The sequence below is a fragment of the Pseudophryne corroboree genome, chromosome 10, assembly GCF_028390025.1.
Source record: "Pseudophryne corroboree isolate aPseCor3 chromosome 10, aPseCor3.hap2, whole genome shotgun sequence".
Lineage (NCBI taxonomy): Eukaryota > Metazoa > Chordata > Amphibia > Anura > Myobatrachidae > Pseudophryne > Pseudophryne corroboree.
Window position 1 is genome coordinate 66,038,236 of NC_086453.1, and position 13,707 is coordinate 66,051,942.

Sequence of the window (13,707 nt, forward strand, 5' to 3'; positions counted from 1 at the left end):
TTTGGGCAAGGCACCATCGGCACACACCTAGTTACGGCCCTGGTTTGAACCATATAAGAGCGGATACTGCGCTGTAATGAAGGCTCTGCAGTCTGCTCATCAGTTCTCAGGCACCATCTCCCTGTGGAGTCCTCTGCTGGGCATGATTACTGGGCTCGTTGTGGCCGAGAAGGTGACTGTGTGATATTGGCAGTGGTTGTGTATACAACATGTTTAGAGTGTTTAGCCACATTAGCACGAATTGGTAAAGCGTGTTACAGACAAGAACGCTTCATTTATAGTCCTTACAAGTGACAGCATCCTGTGCATCAAGATTACCAGATCAGTTATAACACCACATAAAGCCATCATTTGTTTTGCACTTAAATGCCTCATACGCACATTCATTATTGAAAATGTACCCAACTTCATCTATGCGGCATGAGATAGGTAGTTTTAATCCCTTAAATGAAGAAAAATATACACATTGTGATTGCTTTTTCTATCTATATGATAACCAGATTTATTGCTTAAATAGAAGGCACAAAATGGCTGCCTCTGCCGCGTCCAGGTGACTGGTACACAGAATATGCAGGTTTAGCACTGCCAGGCTGCTTGTCCTCACATACTCAGGTCATCCCGATTCCTCTTTTCTCTGACGTCCTAAGTGGATGCTGGGACTCCGTAAGGACCATGGGGAATAGCGGCTCCGCAGGAGACTGGGCACAACTAAAGAAAGCTTTAGGTCTACCTGGTGTGCACTGGCTCCTCCCTCTATGACCCTCCTCCAGACCTCAGTTAGAATCTTGTGCCCGGCTGAGCTGGATGCACACTAGGGGCTCTCCTGAGCTCCTAGAAAAGAAAGTATAATTTTAGTTTTTTTTATTTTCAGTGCGATCTGCTGGCAACAGACTCACTGCTACGAGGGACTAAGGGGAGTAGAAGCGAACCTACCTGCTTGCAGCTAGCTTGGGCTTCTTAGGCTACTGGACACCATTAGCTCCAGAGGGATCGAACACAGGGCCCGACCTCGATCGTCCGGTCCCGCAGCCGCGCCGCCGTCCCCCTTACAGAGCCAGAAACAAGAAGATGGTCCTGGAAATCGGCGGCAGAAGACTTCGGTCTTCAACAAGGTAGCGCACAGCACTGCAGCTGTGCGCCATTGCTCCTCATGCACACCTCACACTCCGGTCACTGATGGGTGCAGGGCGCTGGGGGGGGGCGCCCTGAGCAGCAATATTAAACACCTTGCTGGCATAAAAATCACATAATATAGTCCTAGAGGCTATATATGTGAAAAATACCCCTGCCAGATATCTATAAAAAAGCGGGAGAAGTCCGCCAGAAAAGGGGCGGAGCTATTTTCCTCAGCACACTGGCGCCATTTTTCCCTCACAGCTCCGGTGAAAGGATCGCTCCCAGGCTCTCCCCTGCAGTTTCAAGACTACAAAGGGTAAAAAAGAGAGGGGGGGCACTAAATTTAGGCGCAGTAGTATACATATAAGCAGCTATAAGGGAAAATCACTCAGTTATAGTGTTAATCCCTGTGTATATATAGCGCTCTGGTGTGTGCTGGCATACTCTCTCTCTGTCTCCCCAAAGGACTTTGTGGGGTCCTGTCCTCAGTCAGAGCATTCCCTGTGTGTGTCGGTACGGCTGTGTCGACATGTTTGATGAGGAGGCTTATGTGGAGGCGGAGCAGATGCCGATAAATGTGATGTCACCCCCTGCGGGGCCGACACCTAAGTGGATGGACTTGTGGAAGGAAATACGTGAAAGTGTCAACTCCTTACATAAAAGGTTTGACGACATAGCAGATGTGGGACAGCCGGCTTCTCAGCTCGTGCCTGCCCAACTGTCTCAAAAGCCATCAGGGGCTCTAAAACGCCCGCTACCTCAGATGGCAGACAGATGTCGACACGGATACTGAATCCAGTGTCGACGACGATGAGACTAATGTAACTTCCAATAGGGCCACGCGTTACATGATTGAGGTGATGAAAAATGTGTTGCACATTTCTGATGTTACCCCAGGTACCACAAAAAAGGGTATTATGTTTGGGGAGAAAAAACTACCAGTGGTTTTTCCCCCATCTGAGGAATTAAATGAAGTGTGTGAAGAAGCGTGGGCTTCTCCCGATAAGAAACTGGTAATTTCTAAAAGGTTACTAATGACGTACCCTTTCCCGCCAGAGGATAGGTCACGTTGGGAAACATCCCCTAAAGTGGATAAAGCGCTCACACGCCTGTCAAAGAAGGTGGCACTACCGTCTCCGGATACGGCCGCCCTAAAGGAGCCTGCTGATAGAAAGCAGGAGGCTATCCTGAAGTCTGTATATACTCACACAGGTATTATACTGAGACCAGCTATTGCTTCAGCATGGATGTGCAGTGCTGCAGCTGCGTGGTCAGATTCCCTGTCAGAAAATATTGATACCCTAGACAGGGACACTATATTGCTAACCATAGAGCATATTAAAGACGCAGTCTTATACATGAGAGATGCACAGAGGGATATTTGCCGGCTGGCATCTAAAATAAGTGCAATGTCCATTTCTGCCAGGAGAGGATTATGGACTCAGCAGTGGACGGGTGATGCAGATTCTAAAAGGCACATGGAAGTTTTGCCTTATAAGGGTGAGGAGTTGTTTGGGGATGGTCTCTCGGACCTCGTTTCCACAGCAACAGCTGGGAAGTCAGCATTTTTACCTCATGTTCCCTCACAGCCAAAGAAAGCACCGTATTATCAGGTACAGTCCTTTCGGCCCCAGAAAGGCAAGCGGGTTAAAGGCGCGTCCTTTCTGCCCAGAGGCAGAGGTAGAGGGAAAAAGTTGCAGCATACAGCCAGTTCCCAGGAGCAAAAGTCCTCCCCCACTTCCTCCAAGTCCACCGCATGACGCTGGGGCTCCACAGGCGGAGCCAGGTACGGTGGGGGAGCCCGTCTCAAAAACTTCAGCAATCAGTGGGCTCGCTCACGGGTGGATCCCTGGATCCTTCAAGTAGTATCTCAGGGGTACAAGTTGGAATTCGAGACTCCCCCCCCCCCCCCCCCCCCCGCCGTTTCCTCAGATCTGCCTTGCCAACATCTCCCTCAGGCAGGCAGGCAGTGCTAGAGGCAATTCACAAGCTGTATTCCCAGCAGGTGATAGTCAAGGTGCCCCTTCTTCAACAAGGACGGGGTTACTATTCCACAATGTTTGTGGTTCTGAAACCGGACGGTTCGGTGAGACCCATTTTAAATTTGAAATCCTTGAACACATATATAAAAAAATTCAAGTTCAAGATGGAATCGCTCAGGGCGGTTATTTCAAGCCTGGACGAGGGGGATTACATGGTATCACTGGACATCAAGGATGCTTACCTGCATGTCCCCATTTACCATCATCACCAGGAGTACCTCAGATTTGTGGTACAGGATTGTCATTACCAATTCCAGACGTTGCCGTTTGGTCTGTCCACGGCACCGAGGGTATTACCAAGGTAATGGCCGAAATGATGATACTCCTTCGAAAAAAGGGAGTTTTAATTATCCCGTACTTGGACGATCTCCTGATAAAGGCGAGGTCCAGGGAGCAGTTGTTGGTCGGGGTAGCACTATCTCGGGAGGTGCTACAACAGCACGGTTGGATTCTAAATATTCCAAAGTCACAGCTGGTCCCTACGACACGTCTACTGTTCCTGGGGATGGTTCTGGACACAGAACAGAAAAAAGTGTTTTTCCAGGAGGAGAAGGCCAAGGAGCTGTCATCTCTAGTCAGAGACCTCCTAAAACCAAAACAGGTGTCGGTGCATCACTGCACGCGAGTCCTGGGAAAAACGGTAGCTTCCTACGAAGCAATTCCATTCGGCAGGTTCCATGCGAGAACTTTTCAGTGGGACCTGTTGGACAAGTGGTCCGGTTCGCATCTTCAGATGCATCGGCTGATAACCCTGTCTCCAAGGACCAGGGTGTCTCTGCTGTGGTGGCTGCAAAGTGCTCATCTTCAAGAGGGCCACAGATTCGGCATACAGGATTGGGTCCTGGTGACCACGGATGCCAGCCTTCGAGGCTGGGGGGCAGTCACACAGGGAAGAAACTTCCAAGGACTATGGTCAAGTCAGGAGACTTCCCTACACATAAATATTCTGGAACTGAGGGCCATTTACAATGCCCTAAGTCAGGCAAAACCCCTGCTTCAAAACCAGCCGGTACTGATCCACTCAGACAACATCACGGCAGTCGCCCATGTAAACCGACAGGGCGGCACAAGAAGCAGGACGGCGATGGGAGAAGCCACAAGGATTCTCCGATGGGCGGAAAATCACGTGTTAGCACTGTCAGCAGTGTTCATTCCGGGATCGGACAACTGGGAAGCAGACTTCCTCAGCAGACACGACCTCCACCCGGGAGAGTGGGGACTTCATCTAGAAGTCTTCCAACTGATTGTAAACCGTTGGGAAAGGCCACAGGTGGACATGATGGCGTCCCGCCTAAACAAAAAGCTAGAAAGATATTGCGCCAGGTCAAGAGACCCTCAGGCGATAGCTGTGAACGCTCTAGTGACACCGTGGGTGTACCGGTCGGTTTATGTGTTCCCTCCTCTTCCTCTCATACCCAAGGTACTGAGGATAATAAGAAGAAGAGGTGTAAGAACTATACTCATTGTTCTGGATTGGCCAAGAAGAGCTTGGTACCCGGAACTTCAAGAAATGATCTCAGAGGACCCATGGCCTCTGCCGCTCAGACAGGACCTGCTGCAGCAGGGGCCCTGTCTGTTCCAAGACTTACCGCGGCTGCGTTTGACGGCATGGCGGTTGAACGCCGGATCCTGAAGGAAAAGGGCATTCCGGAGGAAGTCATCCCTACGCTGATTAAAGCTAGGAAGGAGGTAACCGCAAACCATTATCACCGCATATGGCGAAAATATGTTGCGTGGTGTGAGGCCAGAAGGGCCCCAACGGAGGAGTTTCAGCTGGGTCGATTTCTGTACTTCCTACAGTCAGGAGTGACTATGGGCCTAAAATTGGGTTCCATTAAGGTCCAGATTTCGGCTCTATCGATTTTCTTCCAGAGAGAACTGGCTTCACTACCTGAAGTTCAGACTTTTGTTAAGGGTGTGCTGCATATTCAGCCCCCTTTTGTGCCTCCAGTGGCACCTTGGGATCTCAACGTGGTGTTGGATTTACTAAAGTCACATTGGTTTGAGCCACTTAAAACCGTGGAATTAAAATATCTCACGTGGAAAGTGGTCATGCTGTTGGCCTTGGCTTCGGCCAGGCGTGTGTCAGAATTGGCGGCTTTGTCCTGTAAAAGCCCTTATCTGATTTTCCATATGGATAGGGCAGAATTGAGGACTCGTCCCCAGTTTCTCCCTAAGGTGGTATCGGCTTTTCATTTGAACCAACCTATCGTGGTGCCTGCGGCTACTAAAGACTTGGAGGCTTCCAAGTTGTTGGACGTAGTCAGGGCCCTGAAAATTTATGTTTCCAGGACAGCTGGAGTCAGGAAAACTGACTCGTTATTTATCCTGTATGCACCCAACAAGCTGGGTGCTCCTGCTTCAAAGCAGACTATTGCTCGCTGGATCTGTAGTACGATTCAGCTTGCACATTCTGCGGCGGGACTGCCGCATCCTAAATCAGTGAAAGCCCATTCCACGAGGAAGGTGGGCTCTTCTTGGGCGGCTGCCCGAGGGGTCTCGGCATTACAACTTTGCCGAGCAGCTACTTGGTCAGGGTCAAACACATTTGCTAAATTCTACAAGTTTGACACCCTGGCTGAGGAGGACCTAGAGTTTGCCCATTCGGTGCTGCAGAGTCATCCGCACTCTCCCGCCCGTTTGGGAGCTTTGGTATAATCCCCATGGTCCTTACGGAGTCCCAGCATCCACTTAGGACGTCAGAGAAAATAAGATTTTACTCACCGGTAAATCTATTTCTCGTAGTCCGTAGTGGATGCTGGGCGCCCGTCCCAAGTGCGGATTGTCTGCAATACTTGTATATAGTTATTGTTTAACTAAAGGGTTAGTGTTGAGCCATCTGTTGAGAGGCTCAGTTATTGTTCATACTGTTAACTGGGTATAGTATCACGAGTTATACGGTGTGATTGGTGTGGCTGGTATGAGTCTTACCCGGATTCAAAATCCTTCCTTATTGTGGGGGTCATTCCGAGTTGTTCGCTCGGTAAAAATCTTCGCATCGCAGCGATTTTCCGCTTAATGCGCATGCGCAATGTCCGCACTGCGACTGCGCCAAGTAAATTTGCTATGCACTTAGGAATTTTACTCACGGCATTTTCATCGTTCTGGCGATCGTAATGTGATTGACAGGAAATGGGTGTTACTGGGCGGAAACAGGCCGTTTTATGGGCGTGTGGGAAAAAACACTACCGTTTCCAGAAAAAACGCAGGAGTGGCCGGAGAAACGGGGGAGTGTCTGGGCGAACGCTGGGTGTGTTTGTGACGTCAAACCAGGAACGACAAGCAGTGAAATGATCGCAGATGCCGAGTAAGTCTGGAGCTACTCAGAAACTGCTACGAGGTGTGTAATCGCAATATTGCGAATACATCGTTCGCAATTTTAAGATGCTAAGATTCACTCCCAGTAGGCAGCGGCTTAGCATGAGCAAATCTGCTAAAATCCACTTGCGAGCGAACAACTAGGAATGACCCCCCTGTGTCAGCTCTTCCGGGCACAGTATCCTAACTGAGGTCTGGAGGAGGGTCATAGAGGGAGGAGCCAGTGCACACCAGGTAGACCTAAAGCTTTCTTTAGTTATGCCCAGTCTCCTGCGGAGCCGCTATTCCCCATGGTCCTTATGGAGTCCCAGCATCCACTACGGACTACGAGAAATAGATTTACCGGTGAGTAAAATCTTATTTTCTTTCCTGTAAATGAACTATTATGATGATCACCGTGTCGAGTACACCTTAAATCTCCCCCTTTCTGGCAAATTCTAGAATATGCATGGAGCAGAGATGAAGTAATCTTTTTTGTTTCTTAGGGTTCCCTCTGGCGCTGCCACTCCAGAGATGTCACTTTCCACAGAGGATACGGCAGAATCCCACTGGGATGAGAAATCGGGTGGACACTGTGACACCACCCCAGGTGATTTCACACTCTTGTATATATTGTGTACGTATGGCTGCACTGAGCCACTTATGAGCACATTACACCTGTACAGTAGTCCAAGGGGATTTGGTATGATTTGCCAATGGACGGGATGCCAGCGGTCAGTACCCTGAAGGCGGCAGCCCGACCATCGAAAATCCGACAGCACCCTGGTAAAGACCCTAACCCTCTCCTGTTACCTGCCCTAACCCTCCCTTGAATGTTCCTAAACCTAACCCTCCCCGGTGGTGCCTAACCCTAACCCTCCCCGTCAGTGCCTACTGTAACTCTCCCCGTTTGGTGCCTAACCCTGACCTCCGCTTCTTAGTGCCTAACCCTCCCCCCCCCCCCCCTCCTTCCCGGTACCTAACCATAACCTAACCTCCACTGCACCCTAACCCCCCTACAAGTGCCTATACCTAACCCCCTCCCCCGTGCGGCAGGACTCTGGCTGTTGGGATTTTGAAGTCGGGTTTTAGACGGCGGGCTTTTGCTGTTGTTTGGGATTCTGGTGTGGGTATTTAGATCGCCGGGATCCTAAACGTCGGCATATCGACTGCATCCCGTTCAAGGGACTTTTACCTATACACCTATAGCTCACCAAGACGTGGACTAACCAGCACATTCTGTGTGGAAAATATCTTCGCCTTCCTATGGTCTAGAGCAGTGGTGGCCAACCAGTGGCTCTTGAGCCTCATGCGTATCTTTCTTTATTCAAATGTGGCTCCCGACACTCAAAATCACGTGACCACAACAGATCCGGGAACTGCTGCACTCCAGCCAGACACGCAGCAGCACTACGGGGACTGAGAACTGAGGGAGCCAGACACTAGAGGTGAGACACTCACCAGCAAACAGTGGACACATTAGGGGCTGCTGAAATGGCATGAGTTGCGAGGGGCTGTAGTGACACATGAGGGTTGGCTGGAGTGACACAACGGGCAACTGACTAGAGTAAGACAGGAGGGTCCTGCCAGGAGTGACACATGAGGGAGCTGACAGGAGGGACACAAGAGGATGCTGGCAGTAGTGACACATGGGAGAGCTGGCTGGAGTGACACAGGAGGGTGTTGACAGGAGTAACACACAGGGAGCTGACTGGAGTGACATAGGAGGGTGGTAGCAAGAGTGGCACATGGAGGAGCTGGCTGGAATGACACAGCAGGTTGCTGGCTAGAGTGACACATTCGAGAGCTGGTTGGAGTGACACAGGAAGGTTCCTTTTAGGGAAAATTTAGGTATCTCAGGGGAGCTGACAGGAGGGACACGAGGATTCTGGCAGTAGTGACACATGGGAGAGCTGGCTGGAGTGACATAGGAGGGTGGTAGCAGGAGTGGCACATGGAGGAGCTGGCTGGAATTACACAGCAGGTTGCTGGCTGGAGTGACACATGGGAGAGCTGGTTGGAGTGACACAGGAAGGTTCCTTTTAGGGAAAATGTAGGTATCTCAGGGGAGCTGACAGGAGGGACACAAGAGGATTCTGGCAGTAGTGACACATGGGAGAGCTGGCTGGAGTGACACAGGAGGATGTTGGCAGGAGTAACACACAGAGAGCTGGCTGGAGTGACATGGGAGGGTGGTAGCAGGAGTGGCACATGGAGGAGCTGGCTGGAGTGACACATGGGAGAGCTGGTTGGAGTGACACAGGATGGTGCTGGCAGGAGTGACTCTTCGGGAGCTGGCTGGAGTGTGATAGCAGGAGTGACACATGGGGGAGCTGGCTGGAGTGACAGGAGGGTGTTTATGTTGGTTCTGGCTTTAAAAATTGTATTTCTCTATCGTCCTAGTGGATGCTGGGGTTCCTGAAAGGACCATGGGGAATAGCGGCTCCGCAGGAGACAGGGCACAAAAAGTAAAGCTTTTCCAGATCAGGTGGTGTGCACTGGCTCCTCCCCCTATGACCCTCCTCCAGACTCCAGTTAGATTTTTGTGCCCGGCCGAGAAGGGTGCAATTCTAGGTGGCTCTCATAAAGAGCTGCTTAGAGAAAGTTTAGCTTAGGTTTTTTATTTTACAGTGATTCCTGCTGGCAACAGGATCACTGCAACGAGGGACAGAGGGGAGAAGAAGTGAACTCACCTGCGTGCAGGATGGATTGGCTTCTTGGCTACTGGACATCAGCTCCAGAGGGACGATCACAGGTACAGCCTGGATGGTCACCGGAGCCGCGCCGCCGGCCCCCTTGCAGATGCTGAAGTAAGAAGAGGTCCAGAATCGGCGGCTGAAGACTCCTGCAGTCTTCTAAAGGTAGCGCACAGCACTGCAGCTGTGCGCCATTTTCCTCTCAGCACACTTCACACGCAGTCACTGAGGGTGCAGGGCGCTGGGGGGGGGCGCCCTGGGAGGCAAATGAAAACCTATTAAAAGGCTAAAAATACCTCACATATAGCCCCCAGAGGCTATATGGAGATATTTAACCCCTGCCTGTATTCACAAAATAGCGGGAGACGAGCCCGCCGAAAAAGGGGCGGGGCCTATCTCCTCAGCACACGGCGCCATTTCCTCTCACAGTTCCGCTGGTCAGGACGGCTCCCAGGTCTCTCCCCTGCACTGCACTACAGAAACAGGGTAAAACAGAGAGGGGGGGCAAATTTAATGGCAATATCTTGATATATATAAAGCAGCTATAAGGGAGCACTTATTATAAGGCTATCCCTGTCATATATAGCGCTTTTTGGTGTGTGCTGGCAGACTCTCCCTCTGTCTCCCCAAAGGGCTAGTGGGTCCTGTCTTCGTTTAGAGCATTCCCTGTGTGTCTGCTGTGTGTCGGTACGTGTGTGTCGACATGTATGAGGACGATATTGGTGTGGAGGCGGAGCAATTGCCAAATATGGGGATGTCACCTCCTAGGGGGTCGACACCAGAATGGATGCCTTTATTTGTGGAATTACGGGATAGCGTCAACTCGCTTAAGCAGTCGTTTGACGACATGAGGCGGCCGGACAATCAATTAGTGCCTGTCCAGGCGCCTCAAACACCGTCAGGGGCTGTAAAACGCCCTTTGCCTCAGTCGGTCGACACAGACCCAGACACAGGCACTGATTCCAGTGGTGACGGTGACCAATCAACCGTATTTTCCAGTAGGGCCACACGTTATATGATTTTGGCAATGAAGGAGGCGTTACATTTAGCTGATACTACAGGTACCACTAAACAGGGTATTATGTGGGGTGTGAAAAAACTACCTATAGTTTTTCCTGAATCAGAAGAATTAAATGACGTGTGTGATGAAGCGTGGGTTGCCCCTGATAAAAAGCTGATAATTTCAAAGAAATTATTGGCATTATACCCTTTCCCGCCAGAGGTTAGGGAGCGCTGGGAAACACCTCCTAGGGTGGACAAGGCGCTAACACGCTTATCAAAACAAGTGGCGTTACCTTCTCCTGAGACGGCCGCACTTAAAGATCCATCAGATAGGAGGATGGAAAATATCCAAAAAAGTATATACACACATGCAGGTGTTATACTACGACCAGCTATAGCGTCTGCCTGGATGTGCAGTGCTGGGGTAGTTTGGTCAGAGTCCCTGATTGAAAATATTGATACCCTGGACAGGGACAATATTTTACTGTCGTTAGAACAAATAAAGGATGCATTTCTTTATATGCGTGATGCACAGAGGGATATCTGCACACTGGCATCACGGGTAAGTGCTATGTCCATTTCGGCCAGAAGAGCTTTATGGACGCGACAGTGGACAGGCGATGCGGATTCAAAACGGCATATGGAAGTTTTGCCGTATAAAGGGGAGGAGTTATTTGGAGTCGGTCTATCAGATTTGGTGGCCACGGCTACAGCCGGGAAATCCACCTTTCTACCTCAAGTCACTCCCCAACAGAAAAAGGCACCGACTTTTCAACCGCAGCCCTTTCGTTCCTTTAAAAATAAGAGAGCAAAGGGCTATTCATATCTGCCACGAGGCAGAGGTCGAGGGAAGAAACAGCAACAGGCAGCTCCTTCCCAGGAACAGAAGCCCTCCCCGGCTTCTACAAAAGCCTCAGCATGACGCTGGGGCTTCTCAAGCGGACTCGGGGACGTTGGGAGGTCGTCTCAAAAATTACAGCGCGCAGTGGGCTCACTCGCAGGTAGATCCCTGGATCCTGCAGATAATATCTCAGGGGTACAGGTTGGAATTAGAGACAGATCCACCTCGCCGTTTCCTGAAGTCTGCTTTACCAACGTCCCCTTCCGAAAGGGAGACGGTTTTGGAAGCCATTCACAAGCTGTACTCTCAGCAGGTGATAGTCAAGGTACCTCTTCTACAACAAGGGAAGGGGTATTATTCCACTCTATTTGTGGTACCGAAGCCGGATGGCTCGGTAAGGCCTATTCTAAATCTGAAGTCCTTGAACCTGTACATAAAGAAGTTCAAGTTCAAGATGGAGTCACTCAGAGCAGTGATAGCGAACCTGGAAGAAGGGGACTTTATGGTATCCTTGGACATCAAGGATGCGTATCTCCACGTTCCAATTTACCCCTCACACCAGGGGTACCTCAGGTTCGTTGTACAAAACTGTCACTATCAGTTTCAGACGCTGCCGTTTGGTTTGTCCACGGCACCTCGGATCTTTACAAAGGTAATGGCCGAGATGATGACTCTTCTTCGAAGAAAAGGCGTATTAATTATCCCATACTTGGACGATCTCCTAATAAGGGCAAGGTCCAGAGAACAGCTAGAGATGGGATTAGCAATATCTCAAGAGGTGCTAAAGCAGCACGGATGGATTCTGAATATTCCAAAATCCCAATTAATGCCGACAACTCGTCTGCTGTTCCTAGGGATGATTCTGGACACGGTTCAGAAAAAGGTTTTTCTTCCCGAGGAAAAAGCCAAGGAGTTATCCGACCTGGTCAGGAATCTCCTAAAACCAGGAAAGGTGTCTGTACATCAATGCACAAGAGTCCTGGGAAAAATGGTGGCTTCTTACGAAGCAATTCCATTCGGCAGATTCCATGCAAGAATTTTCCAAAGGGATCTGTTGGACAAATGGTCAGGGTCGCATCTTCAGATGCACCTGCGGATAACCCTGTCTCCAAGGACAAGGGTATCTCTTCTGTGGTGGTTGCAGAGGGCTCATCTATTGGAGGGCCGCAGATTCGGCATACAGGATTGGATCCTGGTGACCACGGACGCCAGCCTGAGAGGCTGGGGAGCAGTCACACAAGGAAGAAACTTCCAGGGAGTGTGGTCGAGCCTGGAAAAGTCTCTTCACATAAACATTCTGGAACTAAGAGCAATCTACAATGCTCTAAGCCAGGCGGAACCTCTGCTTCAAGGAAGACCGGTGTTGATCCAGTCGGACAACATCACGGCAGTCGCCCATGTAAACAGACAGGGCGGCACAAGAAGCAGGAGTGCAATGGCAGAAGCTGCCAGGATCCTTCGCTGGGCGGAGAATCACGTGATAGCACTGTCAGCAGTGTTCATCCCGGGAGTGGACAACTGGGAAGCAGACTTCCTCAGCAGACACGATCTTCACCCGGGAGAGTGGGGACTTCATCCAGAAGTTTTCCACATGCTAATAAACCGTTGGGAAAGACCAATGGTGGACATGATGGCGTCTCGCCTCAACAAAAAACTGGACAGGTATTGCGCCAGGTCAAGAGATCCGCAGGCAATAGCTGTGGACGCGCTGGTAACACCTTGGGTGTACCAGTCGGTGTATGTGTTTCCTCCTCTGCCTCTCATACCAAAGGTATTGAGAATCATAAGGCAAAGCGGAGTAAGAACGATACTAGTGGCTCCGGATTGGCCAAGAAGGTCTTGGTACCCGGAACTTCAAGAGATGGTCACGGACGATCCGTGGCCTCTACCTCTACGACAGGACCTGCTTCAGCAGGGACCGTGTCTATTCCAAGACTTACCGCGGCTGCGTTTGACGGCATGGCGGTTGAACGCCAGATCCTAAAAGGAAAAGGCATTCCAGAAGAAGTCATTCCTACCTTGATTAAGGCAAGAAAGGAAGTCACCGCGAAGCATTATCACCGCATTTGGCGGAAATATGTTGCGTGGTGCGAGGATCGGAGTGCTCCGACGGAGGAATTTCAACTGGGTCGTTTCCTACATTTCCTGCAATCAGGATTGTCTATGGGTCTCAAATTGGGATCTATTAAGGTTCAAATTTCGGCCCTGTCAATATTCTTCCAAAAAGAATTGGCCTCAGTTCCTGAGGTCCAGACTTTTGTCAAGGGAGTACTGCATATACAGCCTCCTGTGGTGCCTCCGGTGGCACCGTGGGATCTAAATGTAGTTTTAGATTTCCTCAAATCCCATTGGTTTGAACCACTAAAAGATGTGGATTTGAAATATCTCACATGGAAAGTGACTATGTTACTGGCCCTGGCGTCCGCCAGGAGAGTATCTGAACTGGCGGCTTTATCTTATAAAAGCCCTTATTTAATTTTCCATTCGGATAGGGCAGAGCTGCGGACGCGTCCGCATTTTCTCCCTAAGGTGGTATCAGCGTTTCACCTGAACCAGCCTATTGTAGTGCCTGCGGCTACAAGCGACTTGGAGGACTCCAAGTTGTTGGACGTTGTCAGAGCTTTAAAAATATACATTTCAAGGACGGCTGGAGTCAGAAAATCTGACTCGCTGTTTATACTGTATGCACCCAACAAGTTGGGTGCGCCTGCTT

The 13,707-nt window shown here is 50.3% G+C and overlaps 1 protein-coding gene across 3 annotated transcripts in view; it reads left to right on the forward strand.

The window, feature by feature from the left end:
• The window catches only part of LOC134966033 (zinc finger protein 239-like), a 118,328-nt gene that overhangs the window by 96,202 nt on the left and 8,419 nt on the right, over positions 1-13,707 (forward strand). For 2 of the 3 annotated variants that reach the window (XM_063942492.1, XM_063942493.1), the window contains exon 2: positions 6,962-7,065. In XM_063942492.1, coding sequence (XP_063798562.1) covers positions 6,990-7,065 — 76 coding nt within the window. In that variant the 5' untranslated portion in view covers positions 6,962-6,989. Of the gene's footprint in view, positions 1-6,961; positions 7,066-13,707 lie in introns of those variants that run through there. The other variant, XM_063942491.1, reaches the window with a different exon arrangement.